Source organism: Thermobia domestica, chromosome 10 (assembly GCF_964235325.1).
Source record: "Thermobia domestica chromosome 10, izTheDome1.hap1.1, whole genome shotgun sequence".
Classification (NCBI taxonomy): Eukaryota; Metazoa; Arthropoda; class Insecta; order Zygentoma; family Lepismatidae; genus Thermobia; species Thermobia domestica.
This window is the reverse complement of record NC_137463.1, coordinates 206,455,323-206,479,858: the sequence shown is the minus strand read 5'-3', so window position 1 is coordinate 206,479,858 and position 24,536 is coordinate 206,455,323. Positions and strand designations below refer to the sequence as shown.

The 24,536-nt window shown below is 35.5% G+C and overlaps 1 protein-coding gene across 1 annotated transcript in view; it reads left to right on the top strand.

The window, feature by feature from the left end:
- Positions 1-24,536, top strand: part of LOC145662944 (uncharacterized) — a gene marked incomplete in the record, with an annotated part of 1,119,390 nt that overhangs the window by 386,557 nt on the left and 708,297 nt on the right. The window contains 1 exon segment of the mRNA XM_081728979.1: positions 17,080-17,155. Within this exon segment, the coding sequence (XP_081585105.1) occupies positions 17,080-17,155 (76 nt within the window).

Genomic DNA, 24,536 nt, shown 5'->3' with positions numbered 1-24,536 from the left:
TTAATCTTTGCAAATTAAATTTTAAAAATGCGAAAGGTGACTGTGTTGCATAAGTACTGATTTTCAGAATTGACTAAATACAAGATCTTGAGTACATAGTGGAGTTGCTCAAGTGACTTGTACCGCAACTGTAGGGGATGAATTGAATTCTAAGTGTGTAGCAAAAAGAAAAGCATTCATGCATCATTCACCTTGTAATTGAATTTCGAAGTTTTGATTACATACAAAGGCAAAAACGAGACCAAAGTGCTTGTAATAGAGAAGTTATGAACCTCTTTATTGATGGCTAAAATTAGAAATACAATTACTAGTTGCTTGGCTGCCTTTCTTGTTACACACTTCGAATTCGTTGTACTTGGGTTCACTACTTACCTGGGCTCGAGCTCACTATACTCAACAAGCCTTGAGCTCTGTAATCTCAAGTGGACTCGTGCTTGGCTTATTTCTCTCAACTAGGCTCGACCTCACTTGTTGGGTTCATTACTTTCATCGGGGTAAGCATTCACTATTCTGTTTACGTTCGCGCTTTCTCTTTGTCACATTCCTTAATAAAGGTGGCACTGACTAGCTTTCTTGAAGCTCGCATTCATTAATTTCATTAGCGTACGTGCTCACTTGGACTTAAGCTTACTACCTTTGGTGGGGCAAGTGCTCACTCTTAATTGTATACGAATTCGGGCTAATTTAGTTTGTTCTCGGACTCGCTAACATCAAACGAGATCGCACTTTGTCTCACTTTCCTGAACTAAGCTTGGGATTACTGCCCTCAACGGAGCTCTCACTAATTTCACTCATTGAGGCTTGCACTCATTTGGGTTTTGCGCTCAATAATTTCATTCGGACTTGGATTTACTACCTTCAATAGAGCTCAGGTGCACTCGGGATCACTCTAAGTAATTTAATTAGTTCTTGCACTCACTCAGGCTCGAGCTCTCACTTTAGCTCACTTCCCTTAACTGGGTTGGGCTCACTACCTTTAATGCGGATCGTGCTCACTATCAGTGGAATTTGTACTTATTTGGGTTAGTACTCAATAATTTCGTTCGGTCTTGAGGTCATTGCCTTCGATGGAGCTTGAGCCCACTAAGTTCAATTGATTTCACTATCTCACTATCGAGCTTACTTCCGATTGTTTGATTAATATTCAAGAAATACCGTATAGGTTATTGTAATTTTTAACTTATGTTGACCCAACAAATATGGTGGTGTGGGCGTAGCGAAGCTGTGACTAATGGCTTCATTACGTACTGCATATCCCCTATTTTATAACATCTATGAAAGGTGGAAAGTTTTATAGCATAAAGTAATAATATAGTATAAGAGGTTTCAGTTGCTCTTCCCGCTGAAACTGTAGATACTGTGACGCCGCCACTTAAGGAAGTTGGGTACTACGGACTACTAAAAGCAAGAACGAATCCTATCATTCAGAGCGCGTGATTCTGATAGAATTAGCCAATGATACATTTAGCTACTGCCAGTAGCAGACGATGCAGTTAGTTACAACTCAAGTTGGTAGTGTCGCCGAGTCACTTATGTTGCATTGTGGGAACGATTTGAATTTCCGTTAGGAATATATGGAGTGGTTCATCTGCGGTAGTCTGTGTTGTAGTTTACGTCAAAGCCGTTAGAGACACTGATATTGTGTTAACAATGCAAATGGCGACGACGAAGGTAGAGCGCACGTATTATGTGACGGAATTTAAACAAAGAGGGTGTGGTTACAGTGCAGAGTCATTTTCGTATGGAACTAAAGAAACAAGCATCGCATAGGAACTGCATTTCATGCTAACAATACACTTCTAGCTGGCAACAACTGGATTTTCGGTTGAACACTTGTCATGTTACCCTACGTGCTCATATTCAGCACTTGTGATGATCGCGAAAACTTCCTTCTTTTCGACCAATTTTGCGTTTGTATGTTGTTTCACTACAAAATAAATAACTCTTATTTTTGTACAAATCTTTTTGAATAATTCTACAGTCTCAGATATATCAATGCCAGGGTGTGGGTTTCGAACATTTTTACTTTTCAAGTAAGGGATTAATCATAACTTTTCTGATATAAACCAATCTATTCCATGACCATTCTTAACATCAAAAGTTTGGTTAGTGTAGCCCAAACTGTCGCAATTGATCAGGAAATAACTGCTTCTATACTGCTAGGATATAACTGCTACTAACATGTGGATTAGAATTTCTACAACTATGATCCAAAATCACTTTTGAAATTAACTGGAAAGTACATGCCAAAATTATACATCTTTTACTATAATTCAAAAGCAAATGTAACTATACAAATGTAGTTTTATGTGGATTAGCATTATACTTTACTGAAACTTTGGAGAATAGTCGTATTTTCACCGAAGGCCGAGTTATTCATTTATTGATGGCAATATAAATGTTACAGTAGTAACACACATATTCAACATGTACAGATCATATCAACAAATATGTCTGTAATTGTAATGGTTCTTTGTAGATGCAAGGAAGTTGTTTTCAACATTGCCCACGTTTCACTATGGAGAATCAACGTTTCATGGATGTGTTTTGTCTGCATGTGGTAACAAACCTACCCATAGCAGCGAACAAAATGACAGTCTTTGAATCATAAACTAAAACACAGGAAAAGTCAGTAATACCTTTAACGTATGGATGATTACTGTGTTTATATATATATATGTTGTTAAAGTTTAGTTACGGAATAGTAACCTGAAAATACTTGATGATTATAGTAAGTGTTCTCAGCTATCAGCCAGGTGAAGATATTGATATCTGTCGATTCGAATGCAGGCATTACATTCATCTTCATGAATTGTGATGAATGCAATGTCTGAAGATGAATCACAGTCCATCAAGATGAATGCAATGTCTGCATTCGAATCGACAGATGTCAATGTCTTAACTTGGCTGAAAGCCCGAGAACACTTATTAAAATCATGTCACCAGGAAAAATTCATTTTGTTGCTTGATGATTATGTCAACGTTACTCATTCTTGTAGTCCAAGCCTGATCGTGAGTATGTCGCTGACCTTACTTTGAAGTCTCATTTTCTTTTCTTTTGATTCGTTGGATTGGAGTTTAGTGCCACTTTCAGTTCCAATGCTATATAAGACGTGTACCTACAGCTTAGCGTGTGAGCTGAATCACATAAGCTCTGATAGCGAATCGAACTCAGCCTCCTACGCCAAAGTCGCGTACGCTAAGCATACACCGTATAAGTACGAAAATACTTCTTGATTCCCTTTTGGATACCAATATCACGTGATGATTTTACTCCGTGTTTAGTATATTGAAGCTATGAATGCCTTCCACATGTTTTTGTAGATTTTCGTTTTCCAGTGTTTCCTAGAATATATAGGACCGTACGAGAGATAATAAGCCTGGCGCCACTGTTTCGCTCAGACACACCTTTCGGCAAAACCGGTATTCGGATGAAGAAAGAGGCCAGTGAAGCTACATCTATCACCTTGGTGCTACATCTGGCATAATTCGCACGCACTTAGCTATCGACCATGTTGATGAAGCAATCCGCCCTTCATACCCTTCTTTCTTGGCCAAATCCGGCATAATTTCATTCTTTCCTTTGGAAAACGGGAAAAAACGAAAATTTTGATGGTTCAACTATCTTCAGCAACTATCGATTTTGATGATAGTGATGGTTGGAGTAGTGAAAACACTCCGCTGTTTTGTTGCGTTTAGAGAAATATTCACAAATAGATTGAAGAAGTAAAGCATGACCCAACAAAATACTATGTACTAAACTCACTAGTTTTATTATTAGCAATTGAAACCTGAGTGTGTGGTTATCTTGGATGTTTCTAACTCTTCTCACTTTACAACTTGAGGTGAGAGAAAGCGTCAGGGTAAACCTAGTAATATATAACTAAAGAAATGTTTCAGCTCTGTTTCAGAAATATTTTGGAATCGGCATTCTTGTAAATATTGCTTACAATGTTCCCTTCATAAAATATAAATCCGCCCTTCCTCCTCTTCCTTCTTTCCAATACAAAGGACCGACTCTTGCAGAAGGAAGATGTTTGAGAATATTGAAATACTTGCGTCTTAAACGTTCTTTGAAGCGGAATGTTTTGTATGTGTATTGATTCACGAATGTGCTGTTTTCATTAATATGAAGCGATCATAAGCGGGAATATTTGAGGAAACAGGGTTGCCGGAGGACTCGAGTTCAAAATCAGTTATGAATATGCGGAAGTATAAAGTGACATGATAAAATCAACCAATATTCAAAAGGTAGTTGCGGCCTATTAAAGAAAATCCTACAAAAGCATACTGTTTTGTGTACAAGGAATAAATGTATGCAAACGTAGTGTGCTCGAGAAGCACAGTGAGATTAAAAATCGTAAAAATAATGCTCGGTCTTCAAAAGCTCAGTGTACTTTGAGTTCGCATAAAGAACTATTTGGCCTATCTCTAATGTTAAATTATCATATTATCTTGGTTGTCGATAAGGAAACTCGGGGGAAAGAACTTCCCCCCGAAAATATGCCTAAAAGGAGTAAGTACAGAATATAAAACAGACTTGATAGTGAAATTCACAACTTCTTGATAAGTCACTGTGTTTTAATATTTAGTAGCTGTAGTAATAAATTATACTAAAGTTTAGCGTCCCTTTGAGCAGTAAGGTTATATGAGACATGGACAAGCAGCTTAACATGGAATCCGAAAAACATGAGCTTCTATTGGGACTCGAACCCGTGTGTCCTTCACCAAAGACGAAAAGCCACAAGAAAGTTCAATATTCAGTAATATGTGCATTAAATTGTAAAATTGAACTTTTATAATGGAATGCAATTTCTTTCACTAATATAATCTTTATAATGTAAAGCCTCAGCTGGATACGCTATGTTGTATAGGAAATAATGAGAGTGACAGGACAGCCAGTAAGTAGATTTTATATGCAAGAAGCGCGTCACACAGCGTTTAGTTGCAAAGTTTTGCATAAAAGACAGTGATTCAGGATCGGAAATGGCAGAAATATCGAACGCAGCCTATGGCAATGAGTGCGTGCCCAAGTTCTTAGCTGGCACAATTCCTTTAACAGCAATATAGAATGCGTGAAGGACAAACAGCGATCTGGGCCCCTGCCACGACAAAAATGGAAGAAATGTGGATAATGTGTCTCATCTGTTGGATTCTGACCGACGGCTGAGTGTCTTCTTAATAGGAGAGAAGTTGGACTTCTTACACTGAGAGAAATGCATACTCCAGTCGGCATGTAAATGCTGTTTTTACCAGGTTACGCGCGTCACCTCATTAAGTAATGTTGTTTCATCCGCAGTACTGTCTACACCACCGTCCAGCGAAAATTTTGTATTGTAGGACCACCATTTCAAATCTAGAATTAACGCCATACCCATTCCGACGGTGGTAACTTACGTATATAATGTTGTTACCACCTTCCTACGATTGTTCCCTCCTTCTTCTTTCTAAATCTGTGACTCCCTACCTTACGAGAGTAATAGTTTTCAACACGAAACCAATCATGTGAATAAAATTATCCAATCACAGCGAGTCTAGTTCGACGCCGAACTCCAGACTTGGCATGGTGTTCCCACTTGCTGTACTTTTATACATGAAATTACATTACTTAAGGAGTGCACCCGCGTAAATACGATGTATCCACACGGAAATCCTAGTCCTTTTTTTCTCAGTGTAGAAAAAAAGTTCATGAAAAAGAAATTGAAACCGATGACTTGCAAAAGTGGGTGTGCAAAAAACTTTTGACCAAGGTTCCTGACTGCATAAGCCATAGCAACGTTTGTCCAACCACCGTATAGCCAGTGACATAAGAAGGGGTGACAAACGGGGCTTGTGTCCCGGGCGCCGGATTGGGAGGGTGAAAAATTGTGCAAATATTTGTGGCAGCGTTTTCATTTGGTTGGCCTGGGTGGCGCTAAGGCGAGTTCTTGCCCCAGGCAACAACTTGTGTATTTGCGTCGCTGCGTATAGCCCAGACCTACCACCGTGCGATTGTTTCCTATTCCCTAAGACTGAAGAGAAACTTGAAAGGATACCGCTTTGCGACTCTAGAAGACATTCGACGGGTTATTACAAGCAAACCAAACAGCATTCCAGAAACAGAGTTCGAACATGCATACCAAATTAGACAGATCCCAAAAGCGTTGTGTTATTCCAGAATGGTCTCTTTTTGAGAAGTATTAAGATGACCGCTTGAATGCTAAATGGGTTCCAAATTATGAAAAAATTAACTAATGCATTCATTAACTCTTATCGATGAGTATCTTTATAAAAAGATTGTCTGTAAACAGTAAATTATAAAACGATAAACTACATAGTTATAGTTTACATAGTATGGTTGCCAACATACATAACTGTAATATAAATTGTTCCTGAGTTATTGAAGTTCAAATTTTACGCCTGTAAAATTTTAAATTTACAGTTAGGCCACTTGGCATCCAAGCGCTCAAAGTGTCGTACACGACAACATTGTCAATAAAAGTGTGTTTTCTAGAGCTAGTCGTATTACTTTCCGGATAGATCCTCGTATTTTGACATTGGTTTTACACAGCTTTTCGTTTTTTTTAAAAAAAAGTACTAAAAATAATTTTGATTTATCAGTTTTTAATATTTACTATGAAGTTACTGAAAGTTATTATTATCAAGATTTTAATTTTATTATTGTTTAAAACTTTCTACCTCATAGCTCGGTTACACTAGTTGATCGATATGCATCTCTATTTGAAGGAAGGTACTTGGTATTCGCAGTGAGTTTGTAAATTTATTTGCGACCAAGAATAAAGTTTTGCCGAGATTCAGATGTTTAATATACACTATTACCGGCTTAAAAATTATATATTTTGAGACCCAAGTCATGCAAGACAGCATACAAACTATTCTAAATATGAGCAAACTTACAGCAGTCTCTGCTGTCACTGTTGAAAGGATTAGGATTGAACACATCCAGTTTTTTAAGGCAGGTGATGTTAGATCTTTCGAGACTTGCATGAAGAGATATCCCGCATGGTAGTTGCTAATGGTCTTCTGACATGGAACTACGCAAGCAATTCCTATTTATTTAATTTGTTACCAAAATCAATAAAGTCTATTTCCGCTTCTCAATCCAGAAAATAGTTCAAACAGTGGAAAATTCTTGTTCACCTCTGCTCAAGTAGTTTCGATATACCTCTTTGAAATATGTTATTATGCTTTCTTCTTGAACTAAAGAAGAGTACTGCTGTCTGACCCTGTGTGAAATGAACAAATTTTCCAGAGAAGTTCATGCTCAGCCTATAGATAAGTGATAGCTTTGTGCAGTGCAGCAGCCTGCGTTTCATAAACAAATATTATGTGAATGACTGTAGAATATTTTGTAATATTTTTCTGTTTTAAAAATCCAAAAGTGTTAATTCAAGGAAGTGAATTCTTTTTGAACGAGGTTTTGGAAAATTTTGTTATTAATATAATGCATACTTAATCGTTTCAATAAAAAATATGTTTAAAAAGTGACTGAGCCAAATTTTATTGATTTTTCGAAAACGAAAAATAATTATTTTTTATAGTTCATAGATCAATATTTGAAAACTAACGTTACAATATAGCATAATCCATATCTTGTGAAAGAAAATTAACAGGGATAGTGATTTACAGATAAGGTAACTTTTTCTTTGAAGGACGCAGTTTCTACGAAACGTCTATAACAATTTTGTTAATATTTCGTAAATAAATTTTCAGTAACTAAGATAGTATAATATGATTAATGGTTTAATTTTTAAAGTAGGTGTGAGAAAGTACACTCATTTGTTCATATTCTTTAATGGGGTAATCACAATTGTATGGGCCAAAACACTGTATTCATCTTTACATAACTTCCATGTAAACTTAGATTCATAACAGTCTTTTTACGAGTTCTGTTACGAGAGAAGTTCCCCAAACGTGTATATCATTTCAATATAGACGTTCTTTGATGATAGGCTCCATGTAGTAAATATATTATCTACTAACGAAACTTTGTGTATGTATTAACTCCTTGGTTAGTAAACGCGACTTAGTCGCGAGTGATACGGATTTGATTCCAGGTGAGGGCTCAGGTTGTAAGGATTTCACTTAAAGCTGTGGATCCATGTCTGATACAACATTGGTTCTGAAAAAGAAACACTAAACTTTAAACAAAAAAGTATTTCCAATCTTTCAATGCAGCTCTATTCACCAGCCTTCATACGTAAAAGAGAAAGTACCGTAAGACGGGGTTACTTTGCACATCAGGAGTTACTTTGCACAAAATATGAAAAAGAGTTTCACATTCCTCTCTCGGTAAAACTATCAACTGTAAAGAGGAAGTTTAAACTGTCGTCTTAAGATAAAACATCTAATTGTATTTTGGCTATAATGTTGGGAGTTAACATCAGTTCTAATTACCCGGAGGGTTTGTTGTTGTAGAGGTATGGAAGGCAGTCATTGGTAAAGGCCGACAAAATTTGAAGGATATCACCCACAAGGATTCCCGTCAAAGTTAAGTCAGTTTCGTAGAACAATACTGTGTATAATGGGACTTTGAAGCAATAGTTGAAATTCAAGTGTAAAATGTTTTAAAGTCATAAAAAAATAAAACTGGGAGAAGGCGGTTTCAGCCTCTAATCGGGGTTACTTTGCACAGGTCCAAAATACCTCTTAGATAGGAAATTATTACTACTTGAACCTCCTGCTTTCTAAATTTAGATAAATTTCCAATATAGATAGATGGCGGAATGAATTTCTTGTTGGAAAATACAGTATGAACAGTGGCTGATCCAGAAAAATAGTTTGATCGAGGCTTCAGTCACAAAGACTTCGTTTCATTTCCCTAGAAATAATCACTTTTTTTTTGAGGGGGGGGCTTAAAGTTTATACGCATAGGAATGACTAACATTAGATTTTTAAAAAGGAAATCATACAATTTGGGTGTACTTCAGCCTCAAAGTCCCAAACACCGTAAATCTTCCACTAATTACGGTTGGGGTGATATTCTTGGACATAAGGAATAACCAAGGCAAATCAGTTCACGTTTTTTGTTATGTTCCTGAGTTGGCATTTTTGTGTGACATATGCTAAACCAGTAGAATGTGGTTCCTGAGCCGGTATCAGAAAATACATAATTTTCTTTACAGATATTGGTAATTCATACTAAGTATCGATACCAATACCCTCATTCTAATACCAATATTTGTAAACTGTATGCAGTTGTGTAGAAAGTACAATGTATAAATACTGAAGTGAAAACTTTGCAGAGAAACGTTGCATTCGTAGGTTGAACATCCTTTTTTGTATGTTGTGCAAAGTAACCCCAACTATGCGGTTGCACCAAAGTTTATACTTCAAAAATTATGGTCATACTCAATGTTTACTAATGAATTCGCACGAATGTTTTCCACATATATCTAGCTATTATATGTTTAAAATATAGCGTTCTAAATCATTATGTTTGTAAGTTATATGTGATTTTCTTTAAAATTCCTTGAATCGTGTGCAAAGTAACCCACGATTCCTTACGGTATTCGGATAATGTGACAAGTGGATGTTGGTTGTAAAATTTAATATTATTACATATAGCATTACTGATCACTGTGATAGTGGGAGTACGTAGGAAGGGAGAATATGCGGGATAACCTCGTATGTGGAATGGAGCTCGAAATTCCAAAAAAATTAAGATAAAAGTGTAAATCCAAATGCACATCTGCGTAATAATTTACTAAATATTACGTTTTCCAAATATCTATACTAATTTCAGAGAACAAAATCGTGCCATAAATAGTTGTCGAAGGAAAGATACAGTCATGTAAAGCATTTTATTGTAGACATTTTTGCTATTCATGACCATTAATTACGTACGCTACATGTTGTAGGTAACTTACCATCCTACATGCATATCCAGTTTAAAAGCATGGAGCGACAAATCGCCTATTCAAATAAAACTCGAGCAGTCTTGTTTCATGCACGAATAAACGAGAAAAGGTTTTATATGATCATACGTTGAGATGCTCACGGCAGAACAATTAAACCGAACACTACCTACCTCTGCTATCTGTGCTGAGTTAAACATGTGAAATACAACGAATCGGAACGTTACCTCACAAATGATTCTATACACTCTTTCTGATTCTTTGTCTTCCTCCCTACTATATATATATATATATATATATATATATATATATATATATATATATATATATATATATATATATATATATATAATGTTTTTTGTGTGTGTTGTGTGTTTGTGTAACTATAGCGAAAGACAAAGTGCATCAGATATGAAAGAACATGCTTTATTGAAGCTATAAATGACATACCAGTACAGTAATCGTTAAAGGGTCGTTCAATTAATTAGCAGAATAATACTGTGAAAGATCTTGAAATGAAATCTTAAAGTTTTACGTCTCATAGTTATGTCGGCTAGGCTAAAGGAGACGGTGATGATAAGAAATTAATGAAATGATGGAATGAAGAAAGAGGGAGGAACCTGGAGAATCCCGAGAAAAACCCACGCACACGGTGTTTGTCGACCACAAAGCTCAATTAGCGCGAGCTAGGATCGAACCAAGGACCCCGTGCACAAGAAGGAAAATAATTTGATGTGGTTGCTGCAATCTCTCGCCATGTTACTGACCGCCCTCGTGAATTCACCTCTAGAATCTTAAATAGAACAGCTGAACCTGCACACAGCGGACAGTTCTAATATGAGCGTGAATCTCCTTCCCACTTCTCATTATATCTGTGCAAGTCTCTTTATGGACACAAATAAAGAACACGAAGACTAGGCAAACATATGAATGTAGTATTTTAATATATAGAATATTGGAGTGAGTTTTTGGCAAACTTGGATAAGTGATAGATGATACTAAATTTATTTTTTTCTTATAACTCCATATCCAAGTACACCTCATTGTGAGTTCACAAACCTTTAAGTTAGCTTGCAATAGGTTTTGTCATTCAGATTAAAGCAAAGCGCTTTAAATGTCCATCAACCCGCTATTCGTAGTTCCTCTATTGGTTGCTTTCGCAATGGTATCAACCTTAACGTCCTAGTGGCAATATGAAACTAATAGGGTCAAAACGAGGCCTAAAATGTGGAATATAAAAATAAAGACAATTTTTTTTTCTGAAAATTTGAATGAGAGCTGACAAATCTACACAATATCTGGAATCGATCAGCAAAACGGCATGTTTATAGCACTTGTGGGTTTCGAGATCTCATTTTCGAAAGGATTGGTTACAAACACATAAACTTTTCTTGACCACAAACATATAAAGCTGGCATTTTAATATATAGATGGGATAAGGTAAAGGTAAGTGCTACCAGACTTAATTTCCTCGCTTCAATTTCTTAAATTAAATCATGTTATGGTACAGTTAGTACTGAGAAATTTATTCATGAAATACGAACAATGTTAGAAGGTGAGTCTGGAAAACTTCATTAGTGACTTTAAACTTTACAGTACATCATGAATTCCTTCAACGTTGTAGTACGAATAGTTTTTGGGTAATTACACGCTTCTCTGGCCACTTAAAAGTCTAGGTTGAGTCAAAGCCTTTTCCACTCAATATAAAATGAATAGCAACTGCGCTGGTGATCAGTGGTGATGAATCCTGATGATAGAAACATGTAACGCTGAGAAGGGTGGGGTGGAATTGATGTGATTGGTAGATCAGTCGCAGGAAACCTTAAAAAACGAGAAGATATCATGGGACACATGAAATATGACTAGAATTCCGAATAAAATTCAGTGAAAAAGATTTTAAACAGTAAAAAATTTTCAAGCATAGCTTCTTGTAAAATGTGCTCATTGTGTTAGCCTTGCATGTATATAAATGCACTGTCAAACGTATCGTTCAATCACTCACAGCATTTTGAAATGTTGTAGGTATGATGGTATCATTAGTGGCTGTTGCAGATGGTAAAGATCCCGGATTTGTTTCTCAGTGAGTGTATACTAACCGTTAAAGCTCTCATTGAGCTAAATAAAATTATATATTTACAATGTAAAATGCCACGAGTAGCCTTCGAGAAAATTGTGACTTTTTTTTTTTTTTTTTTTTTGTAAAGTTAAAAATTGATGCTGTGAAAGAAACACTTCATCTTAATAGTTGAACCTGTTAACAGTACATGCTATGGTTAATGAGATAGAGCCCAAAGTTTATAACTCTTCTTCTTTAATTTTTGGAGAATTAAAATTGTTTCCATAAATTATATATCAAACTTAATAAAATGGTATGCTTGAGGATAAACTCTTATGCATAGGTTTCGGACAACATTTTTGAAGAAAAACCAGAAAAGTGAATTTTTATATAAGTATGACATTTGTTACCAATCTGATACAGTTGATAGATCTTACTTTGCTGGAATAAATTATTTATTTATTTATTTATTTACGTATATAAATATACTACTAACTTAGCAGGTTATACTTATTGTTGTGTGATTTCTATCACCATATTAGCCTGCCACGTTTTTTCGTCGATGTTTCAACAAAGCGAACTAAACAATTTTTGTAACTGTTAATTATGAACACGCTAATCAATATGAGTCATCAGGAAGTCCTTTCTTTTTTTTTCATAAAAAACGCGCATAGTATTGTGTAGTAGTTACATGAATAAAACTGTGTGCTAGAGCTACAAGAGAAATACAAAGTTAGCAGCTGTGCTTTCGTTGAACGTAGCTGCATAATTCAAGATAAGGTTTCGAGGCCGTACTTGTGTGATTTTTTTTTTTTTTTTTTTTTTTAACACAAAAGAAAGTTCGTCTCCTTTTGTCTTGGGTTTGAAAATGTATTTCTCGTCTCGCGACTAACATTATTTTTGCTAACAGCTGAAGTAATTTCAATCAAACTTGGTGCACACATTACAATTTGAGAAAAAAAATCAGCGGAAATAACAACGCACCTCAAGGTGTTGAATTTGGAATCGGATGACATGTAATAATAATCGAAAACGACCGACATTAGTGCCGATCTATAGTATTTGGAGTCGCTCAGATGAATAGTGGCACTCTCAATGCTGTTTGTGACTAAAGGATTTAGAAATTATATTTCTGGAATGACATCTACAGTCATTTTTGTCCGTCATGTATGAGGAATGACGTCTCTCGTCTATCCCATTACCTAGGGAAGTGGGAAAGAAAGAAAGGAATATGGAAGGAAATCAGAGGACTGAGATCTTTATGTTAGTTACCATTTGGGTATTTTCCTAGCGTGAACAGGGAAATTTCACCCAGAATAGCTGGCTTGAAAAGAGTTTTACACCTTTCCAACCGCGAATCCATTTAATTCCAAGTTTAGACCCTTTCAGCATGATGGTGGGAAGAGGTGAAAATAAAATTCCAAAATGATCCATTGATGTCGAATCCATAGTTTTCGGGATCGGGAAGGCGATTGAACCGTTTAAAATTGCTTTTGGAATGTAGTTAGTACCTATCGCAAACTGGGTTTTTATGATATCACTTTGACTAATAGGTGTATTCTATGGGGGATAGAGTGTTTCAAAATTTATGGTAAAAAATAAAGTATTTTATGGACTTTTAGTCATTGCTCTTTCACGGAAATTTTATCCTAAGGACATAGTGGATTCAAATGCTTTCCATAAACCTAGTCTTTCCGTGCAAAGACCGATCATTTTAACTAGTATATGTATTTATACTATATAGTTATTGATATATCCATTAGTATTCGTCATTTTGTACAGTGGTATACTGTTTGTGTATAGTCCTAGCAATAGATTTGAGTTTACTCTTTATGCGTTTCTGTTGTGATGGGTAAGCTCTCGCTCAACGAAACACGTCTTAATTAATAACTGAATGATAAACTGATATGATGCTCATAGAATGCGTATGAAATGAAGGTTTGATGCACTGGAGTATATCAGGGGCTTGATTTTGGTGTTAGAGGATTGAGTAATTTCTACGGTGATGGTTGAATTGGCGAATGTTGGATCCGCGTACGGATTTTGAAATAAATTATCTGCTATTTTCTCTATGATATGTGATATTACAATAGTTATCTTTAATCATGATTTAGTTTTCAGCGTCAATGTAAGAGTAATGTATTATCTGTTCTAGAATACGATAATCCCAATTCAAAAAAAGTTATTAGTGTATCGCACTGTGAAACTATGGTAGATTGGAAATTCAATATTCAAATGAGAAATTGTACAGCTATCGTTTTCTGTTCCAATAGAGGGATAAGGCCAGAGATGGAGGAATCTATTCTTCACGCGCTGAGTTCATGTAGGAAAACGGTTTCTCGTTACCTACTACTGCTTTCGTTCTATGGTGATTACTATTGAAACAGAAAATCGTAGATTTTTATTATTTCCAGTTTAAATAGAGAGATTGGATTAAACGCTAAATCAACATCAGAAGGCATTTCTCACTATTTCTTACGGTTTTTGCTCTTATATCTGTCGATAAGGGACGGATAAACGGAAAAACTGAAGAAATATAGCTGTTCTACAAGACTTATTATGCATATGTACTTCAAGCATAGTTACTTTTATTATTTCATGTGACTATTATCTTTAAATATATTTTGTTATAACTACATATCAAGCTGTATATATACGAGAAGAGATACATGAAAATCTCCGTTAATCTTTTTCTCGCTCTCAGCTGGGAGTCTCGGAAGCAAACAAGAACAAAAAGTAAACAACAGCAGAGTTTAGTGTTAGCACAAAGGATACACTCACCGATATTAGTCCACTGTTTTGTTTTCTCTCTTTATTTCTTTCTTTTAATCTCTGCCTCTATTTCTCTTACACACACCCACACATATTATATACATACATATACAATTTTCCTTTTATTCGTTCTTTACCCCTCTATGTCTTCCTTTTTCTTTTTGTGTTTCTTTGTATTTATTTTCCTCTTGTCTTTTTGTATTTCTTCATTTTTGGATTCTTTCTCTATTTCCTTTTACTCCCTTTCTGTATATGTCTTTTTGTTTTCCTTCTATCTTTTCACCCTATCTCTTTCTCAAGATATTTTTGTTTTACTCTAGTGGTTTCATTTTAATCTTGTTTTCTTTTCCTTGTTTTACGTATTTGCTTATATTTTTCTTACTATTTGTGTGAATTCACTTTTCTTTCAGTAGCTTTTAGTAATATTGCTGTTGCATTGTCTTTTGTTGATCGATAGTTTTACCTTTTCATTTCCTTTCTCTCTCTCTCTGTATTAGCTCACTTTTTTCAAAGAAAAGGTGCTACTGTGTTTTCTTTTATTCATATTCATTAGTGCAATTCAAACCTACTGGTGCCACACTTCGCTCTTATTACTTCCTATTCATTACAGTATATTATGTTGCGGCACCTTCGTATACATAGCGACACAGATAGGCATACGTAGCTTTCGTCTTATTTCTTCTTTCAGAAGAGGGGAAAGAACGCTTAAAATTTTAACTAGAAATACTGAAGTTGGTTCAGTTTGGGGAGAAAATGAACCATAAACATGGATCGAATTATTATAGATCCCAGAACTAGGAATTTTAAAATCATGAAATGAAATCTTTAACTTTTACGTCCCACGATTATACCGGCTAGGCTAAAGGAGACGGTAATGATGAGAAATGAATGAAATGAGGAAAGTGGGAAGAAACGAGAGAACCCCGAGAAAACCTACACACATGGTGTTTTTCCACCACAAGGTTCACTTGGCGCGAGCTGGGATCGAACCAGGAACCCAATGCACCAGAGGTGAATTCTCTACCACTGAGTCGCCGCGGCCGCCAGGGACTAACAATTATAAGTCACAGATTAACACATTTAAGTAAAGATGATCTGTAGGAGGACTGATCGAGACGAACACATTTCGCGGCAATGAGGTATAGTGCAAATTACTAGTTACTTGTAAAATCCCAGGTTTTAGTATATGAGGAAGGTCACTAGTAAAAGAATCATTGTGGTGATTTGTTGCTGCTTGCGCTTACAAACTCAATTAGCCCAAGCAGTGTCGTATGTACTGCATCAGTCGATCACTCTGGTAACGTTGCTGTGTAAAAATGTCCATCTCGTCTCCTTTAGCCAATAGACATAATCATGAGACGTTAAACTGAAAGATTTCATTTCGTTTTAAAACTGTACATGAATGTTTACATGAAGACTGCAGAAATCTTAGGCATTCTTCTCTGTGACGACTGAAGCTAGCTTGTGTTCCGTTAAAATAATGGGTTTGTGATGAATGCCGACTAACTGCGAAATACAAGATGACTGACTACGAAAGGAAACCTGGGATTTCAGTATTATGCAACAGAAGTGCTACTTACATATTCACTTCTTGAAAAAGCGATTTTGTACTGAGTAATTGAAAGAAGTTTTGAATAATTTTAAGTAATGCAATTAGTATTAGAAAATAATATGAAATAATTTATGTTATCACGAATCTTCATATAAAGCAATGGAAGTTGTATCTGAAGAGCACCGAAACTCTGAAATTTCCGGAAACTAACATAAAAGTTCAAACATCGTGAGCCGCCGGTTCTGCAGAATTGCTAGCTGCACACTTTTAATCAATTCAGTCGTAAGCATGGATTGTCGACTACTACGGTTTCCATTGTGGATATTGGAGCGTCTTCCTGTGATTGTTTACATCATCTCCTCACCATGTTTTCACTCATGACATCTAGTTCATACACTTCACACAACTGCTGATGGATCTCTGACGCCGACAGCTTCTTAGCATGGAAGAACTTTATTACCGCGAGAACCTCGCACTGGACGGGAGACGAGAGACTGTATGTGCGCCGTCACTTTTATATTACCTTCTTATTTGTCTCGTACTAAATATCAGGATATTTCTCATTTATACGAGTACTAGATTCTGTTAATTGTAATTCACTTTCGATTTTGGAAAATGATACAAACATAATTGAGAAGTAAAGTTATTTTTGATATTTTTGAGCTCCTATACAATTTTATCGTAAGACTTACAGGAAAATAAACATATTTTCTTCCATTGTTAATTATCTATTATCGTAATCTTTAACAATATCAAAATAAATAGTACTGCATATTCTATCTAAATATCCTCAATTGATGTAAGTATTCATACTAATTTTATATTTTTCCTTTTTCTTACAGTTAAGAATGTCACCAATGCAAGGAATTTTGCTACACCAAATAGTATGGATTTTACTACATATATGGAACGTACTGGGTATGTAGCACATTTTTATACTATACCGTTTCTAAGATAACTCACTCAATACTTACATGAAGAAATCAGAGTAGAGCTTAAAGGGGAACAGAGGAAACTCTCAGATATCTCATAATATTTCGCCGGAATTTCATTTTTTTTGGTTCTCTCTAGGGCAATAGTTTTTTTAAAAATGGTTTAATACAGGCTTTCACAGCCGATGTGTCGCGAAGTTCCACGGGATGTGTCTGGAAATTTGAAAATTTAAAATTAATTTTATGTCATCCCGAAGGCCTATAAGTATAGACTTTATACGACGTTTTATTTTTAACATTAATGAATTAAAATCAATTTTGAGACAGACTCTACCTGTCAACGCTAGCATGCCTACCGACTTTGCCTTCAAGCAAAACGTCCCTATGGTCTGCTATGCGCCAAAGAAAAAGACAGTGATTTTGATAAGTAGCATGCATCATGATAAGACAGTTGGTGAAAATGGCCCCAAGAGAAAGCCAATGATTATAAACTACTATAATAAAACGAAATGTGGAGTTAATGTTGTGGACCAAAAACTTTGAAACTATACATGCACAAGACAAACTAGAATGTGGTCATTTGCTCTCTGGCCAAATATGATGGATGTGGCAGCAATAAATAGTCGCATTCTTTTCTGCATGCAGAATCTAAATTACTACGAATAACAGAAAGGCAATCGTCGATTATTCTTGCAGGAACTGGTAGAAATTTTAGTGTAAACCCAGATAATTCTAAGATCACACATATCCAAATTGCCACTAGAAACAATTATTGCTTCAAAGATGTGCGTAATTGTAAAGGTATCAGCAAGTGAAGAAAAACCAGAACAAATGACGAAAAGAATATGTGAATTTTGCCCATACAGTATTCATAGAAAGAGTGCATTGGCATGCTTCAAGTGTGGCGAAAGCATTTGCAAAGAACTCAGTAAAATGATTTACAATTCATGCGTTTTGCAGCTACAAAAAGTCGTTCTCAAAACTGTTGAATAATGCTGTCATTTGCATAAGAGAATATGAATAATTGCATAAATATTGCTATTTTGATGATTATAGTTCATTTCACACAAGTGTGTTCAGAATATTTTGGTATGGATATAGGTATAGGTAGAGGTATAGGTAGAAAATACCTTAGTAGATATAGTTTTTTCTACTAAATGTAATCATTATACGTAAAACCAGTTGAGAAAGTTCCAAGAACATTGCCAGAACGAAAAATGGAGAGATAGAATGGGTAGGATAACTGTCATTGTTCCTAGATATAAAACCGCACCTTCTCTTTCTCGCAAAAATTAGCAAAATATCATTTCCCTATGACTTACAGTTCTCGAGATATGGCTGCTTAAATATCTAGAAATTCGAACTTTTTGGCCAATATCTGGGGAACAGTCGCCAGTTGGCCAGTATATAGTAGCTACCGGTTACTATTTGGTACCAAAATGTTCACATCCTCTTAGATATTTATCAACACCAATATCATCTCTGTAAAACTTATGGTTTCCGAGCTATTTCTCGTTAAATATCTAGAAATAGACCATTTTTGGCCAATATCACGGAAACGGTAAGTCATAGAGAGATGATATTGATATTAATCAATACCTAAGAGGATGGTAAACATTTTGGTACTGATATTAATTGGCGGTCACCGGCCAACTGGCCACTGTTTTGGTCAATGGCCAGTTGGACAGTGGCTACCGGTTACTATTTGGTACCAAAATATTTACTATTCTTTTAGATATTGATCAACACCAATATGATCTCTCTATGACACGGTTTCCAAGATATGGCTCCTTAAAGCTCTTTAAGTCGGCCATTTTTTGCCGAATATCTTGGGAACGTTAAGAGTGACGCGAAAAATTTAATCATTTTCTCTGATAGTTTTTGATGCTCTATTGAATGCAAGGTTCAAAATTGAAAAAATCGCAAATAACAGACAGATGGACAGATAGATAGACAGACAGACACACACACAGCCAGACAAGAATTCAGTAACGAACTTTTTAAGTTCATTGATAACTGTAAACATTGTTTTAAAATTTGTATACTTATGAAAATGTCCATTGTTAGTCTGTTGTATAATTCATTCAGCCTGCAGGTAATAATTTACATCAAATTCGAAATAAAATTATTTAAACCCTTTAAATAACATACAGTGGCTCAGAGATCCTACATATGTATTAGCGTGTAAGTGAAAAATGTAGATAAATTTTAATATAGAACGTGGTTAATATAGAACGTGATTGAGAGATACTTTAGTATCACTTTCAACTTAATATATAACGTGGTTATCTTATAATATTAATTTTTATGTTTACAAATAAATCATTTTATTTATTTCTCGAAAGCCTCGTACGAGAATTTACACTTACCCGTATCGTTTTGTTCAGTACAGTGAGATCTATCAATTGGTGTATGACTCATCTTTGGACGATTTTCTATTATACGATAAAAATATTGTGGAATTTTTAACTTCAACGTCAAGTAAGTTACCTAATTGTTCCATGAAAGTTATCAGAACGCAAAGGACTGCTGTCTTAGTTTAATTAGACCACTCTGATACAGAACAGGTCACAATGATCTCGGCAGGAATAGAACTGAGAACCACATACTCCAGTTGGTAAACCTCAGTTCTTTCACCGCCTGAGTTTTTGCAACCAAGCTTATAAATTGAGTGCGAAAAGTCTCAGCAAGGAAATGGCGTTGTGATTGCTTTATTTCTTTCATCCCTCTTTTCTTTTTCATTTTTTCCCCTCTTTCGTGTTTGTTCGCAAGTACTCCCAACCATCACCAACCCTCCCAGCCAAAGCATCGAAAGGAGGAAGCGGCTTTTCTGATCAATTTCTTGTTTACTTTGTAAACTCAATGGATCTCATTTTGCGCTTCGATGAACACTTTTTTTTCCTAAGGTCAGTCTACAACATTTTCTGCAAATTCAGCAAAACCGATGACCAACCGACCGTGAAACCTCAACTTTGTCAAATAGAGTTATTGAAAACGTTGGTCAGATCTCTTGATTAACACTTCCCTTCGTTCTATGACTAGTTAAATTACTTTGCGTCATTATTGAGAGAATTTCAGTCTTTGAGAACTAGTTAATAAGAGCTGCTGCAAAAGGACCCATTAAAATTTTTAGAAAGGTGCAAAACCTTAACTATTTACGTTTATACCAATTAACAACTAATTTTTATATGAAAATGATGTCATTTATACAAGAAAATTAATTTTAATCAAGGTTCTCCTTTTTCGAATTCACTACGATTTTACCAATGTTGATTTTCTATAAACTTTACGTAATTTTGGACTATTTGGAGAGATTGCTAATATAAGTGTACAGCTGCGACGACTCAGGTGCACAAATGGTCTCTGTATATACAGCATGAAAGAGTTATGTATCTGGTGTAATGTAGCTATAAACAATGGTAAACGATAATGCACCTACACCTACTAGCATCCTGCCAAAGAATTCAGAGAATTGACAGTTCTAGTGAACTGTTGATGATATTTGAGCCTGGTGTAGGCGATAATGTTATAGCTATTCCACGGATTAAGTGTACCACTAAAACACAGAAGCGAATAGAAATAAGTAGATAATAGAACCGAGCCTGTTTCTCATCTCGAGAGAGAGCAATCTTCTGTTTTTTTTGGGGGGGGGGGTTGCCATTGTGTTATCGTGACTGATAATACCTAAAAAGACCAACTATCACTGGGGAAAATTATCGTGTCTTTCGCACTAAGCTACACGATGTTATCAAAGAGAAGCGTTCAGGAATGCTGATAATAGTAGTTTAGATCGAGGCAGACAGTGTAACGCCTGCTCGCCAACTTTGTTAAAAAAGATACTTCTGTTACCTTTACTTTATGAGCTTCTACCGTACTCGCATATTTCTCAATCTGAAACCTAGTGTCTTCCGTCTTTTTCCACAACTGCAGTTTGTGCTTCGTATCAGGCGATTCAGTGACGAACAGACGATTTTCAAATTCAAACATTCCTTCAATGCCTAAAATTCCGACTTCTACAATCAGCATTTCCGGATATAGAAAATCCATCAGTCTATTACTGAAATTTGAATACTTGACTCCCTTCCTTCTTTCTACTAACACAATTTTTTAAAAAAATTAGCTCATAATTTGGGAAAATGATTATAAAGTCTCTAGCTTAATGTTTGACGTTTATATTGTTTAGGCCAGGGATGCAAATAACCAGGGCGAGTGGTTCGTCGGTACGTGCGAGTATTTAATATCATAGCGAAGGGAAGCAAATGATTTCTATTGTGAGATGTGGGCTAGTAGCTTTTTTTCTTGGGCTAGTAAAATTTTGTGGCTTATTTGCATCCCTGGTTTAGGCGTAAGGAGATGAATGGTTATTACAAGGGAAGTATCAATGAGCTCACGTATCTTAAAACTATTGCTAGCATTGTTTTTCTGCTTAAATTCTAGCCCAAAATCATGCATCATATTGCCCTATTCCTATTTACAAAACTTGACCTGCATTCAAGATGGCGGATTTCAAGATGGCTGCCGTCAAGGTTCACCTTATCGTACGACTTCCCCTTAGGCATAGTATGTACCCACATTGTTGTTATTGATTTTTTATTATTAACAGGCAGTTTACAAGGGGTGGTACTGAATGTATTGTGCAATTGTCAACATGGATACGCGACATTTCAATCTTCCATTTTGGTTAATTCCACTCCAAAAACGCAGCTGGTTTTTTGTGTGTGGTCTTTCTGTGGGACTTCCTTCCTCTGAGTAAAATTTTACGGTAGATTTCGCTATGAGCTCATTGATACTTCCCTTATTAGAATTAAATGATTATCAAAGAATTGGTGGGGTTATAAGGTGTGACGAAACCGAGGAACCTCGAAAAACTCCATGGACATGAATTTGTCTAACACCAGAAATGAGTGGTCTACAGGCGCACACCCAGAATTTTTTTGAGGGGGGATCCAAGCTTTAGGGCGTCCGATACAAGCCACTGCGCCTATGTAGTATTGAATGGCTATTATTCTGCACCCGAAGAGACAGTAAGTAATTGTAAAATATTTCTACGTATATTTCCAGAAAAAATGGTAGAACTAGATTGATTTTATAAGAGAAAGAGTACACATGAAGTGTGAGTTCAAATTTTCATGCTGCATCAATCATTTCTCTGTTAAACAAGTACAATTTTCTTAAGAAAGTGTACAAATGTATGTTGGGTTATAAAGTTTTGAGGGTTCCGGACCCGGTTGATTCCCTTCGTGCGCCCCTGGAGGTCTACCACTGAGGCACTGTGCCCCCTTCCTTTAGTTTGGGAACTATAATGGTGGAGCAAGAAAATTATAAATTAAATCCTATTAAAAATTAAAGCACAATTTCCTAGCTCAGAAGTAGCGATTTCTAAATTACAACAATTAATGTTCTAAAAATTAAAATATTAATTCTCTTTTTTTTAAAAAAAAAAAAAAAAATACATAAACATTCATTACATGAAAAGCAATATATTTGTTGCTCTCCGTTCTTCTTAATATTTATCTCCAAATAAAAACGGTGATTGTATACCGAATATTGCGAAGAGATGAGTTGTTGATTGAAAGCACAGTTTCAATTTTCTCACAATTATTATCACTGTCATAGATTTGTCGCGGCTGCCTGTAAAATCAATTACATTTGGTTATTGTGCTTCTCTGTCTGCCAGGCATTCACTAACAAGAGTGTAATTCTGTTATTGCAGACACAATCTTCCATTTGTGGTTGTAGATAAGCGAAACCAGGGAAAACAGAAAAGGATAAACAATAATTTGTTGGTTCACTGCTTTACTCTGCCATCTGACAGTGATGAACCAAGCTATATTTACTTCCGATATTTATTTCGCGATTTGTACTGTCTATATATTCTTGTCCAATATTCAGGTTATTAACGTAAGAATGATAGGGGCTATGTAAAAGAATTAAACTACGTACTGTATAATGCTTATAAGTGAAACTTGTGAAGCGATCGTTATAGCTCCTGATGTATGCACCGCAAGACATATTCCATCTGTAATTAAATTCCTCATGTACGAAGCTTTGATCAATGCTTTGGTCTGTCACATGTTATCGGGCCTTGTGAATCCTGAAAAGCCGTGAGGAATTATGGTAATTAACCGAGTCTCTTACACTGAGAAAGAAAACATATGTGGTGTACATAAAAACATAAATTACATGTGTAAATCCTGTAGTAATTGGACTTAACGTATAGCAAACGTATAACTAAAAAGTATATTTTATACTTACTTTTTGTGCAAGTGTTCCGAATAAACGTACTTCCCATACGAACTAAAGAGCTGTATATAGGCGATCAGGATTTCACATACAGATGGACGTATGTAACATATAGCTGACGTATATAACATACGTATATATATATATATATATATATATATATATGTGTGTGTGTGTGTGTGTGTGTGTAAAATACGGAAGACTGTTACATCCTACAATGGCATGATGTAACATCTTAGCGGGTAAAGTAAGTAGCATGTGGATAAGGTATGCTCTGTGCTGATTTCCGTAGTAAATATAAGGATTCCGTATGTTTGTACAATATAACCAGGGATTGTTCTCAGTGTAAAAAAATTGTATTAAAAAAGGAAGAAAGAAATCATGTGACATCAAATGTGACAAGCGGAGTCACCTTAGAGAAGGTTATCATTATTATACGTAGTAGCACGACTTTCAGAGCTGTTTAGAAACTTGATTTAGGAGCAGTAGTCCATTCTTACAAAAATGAGTTGAGGAAAAGTTTCGATTAGTTGGAAACGAACCTCAAATTTTTATAATTGCTTCTCTTAATGACGGAAGATTAGGAGAACGTTCCTCCTCCTGCTGAGTAACGTTGAAAAGAGTACTTTTATTCACTTATAATACCCAGAAAGACACAAAAATAACTAAATCTTATAGTCACTATTAAAGGAATCAACAAGTTTCTAATATGAAATGCCGCAAAAAACTTCAATAGTAAATGTTTATTTGTTTTATCGAATTGTATAGTAAAATGCAAAGGTGTTGTTCCGTTCCTAGATTATCTTTTACCTGTAACTTTGCAGTGTATTGTTTAATTTAAGTAAAGTTGTTTTGAAATAAAAAGAAAAAAAAAACGTAATTTAGTATAGGTCAGAGGTGCATCCACGTGAGGATCCACTGGGTCCGCCATCTTAAAGAAACTTCGTAATTGGATATATCTTTGTACACTTTTCTAATAAAACTGTACTTGAGAAGCAGAGAAATGATTGATGTAGCATAGAGACTTGATCTTACACTTCATTTGTACTCTTTTTTTCTTATATAAACAACCAACTTCTATAATTTTTCTTACAGTATAGGTGGCATTACTTAGCAAATAGTTA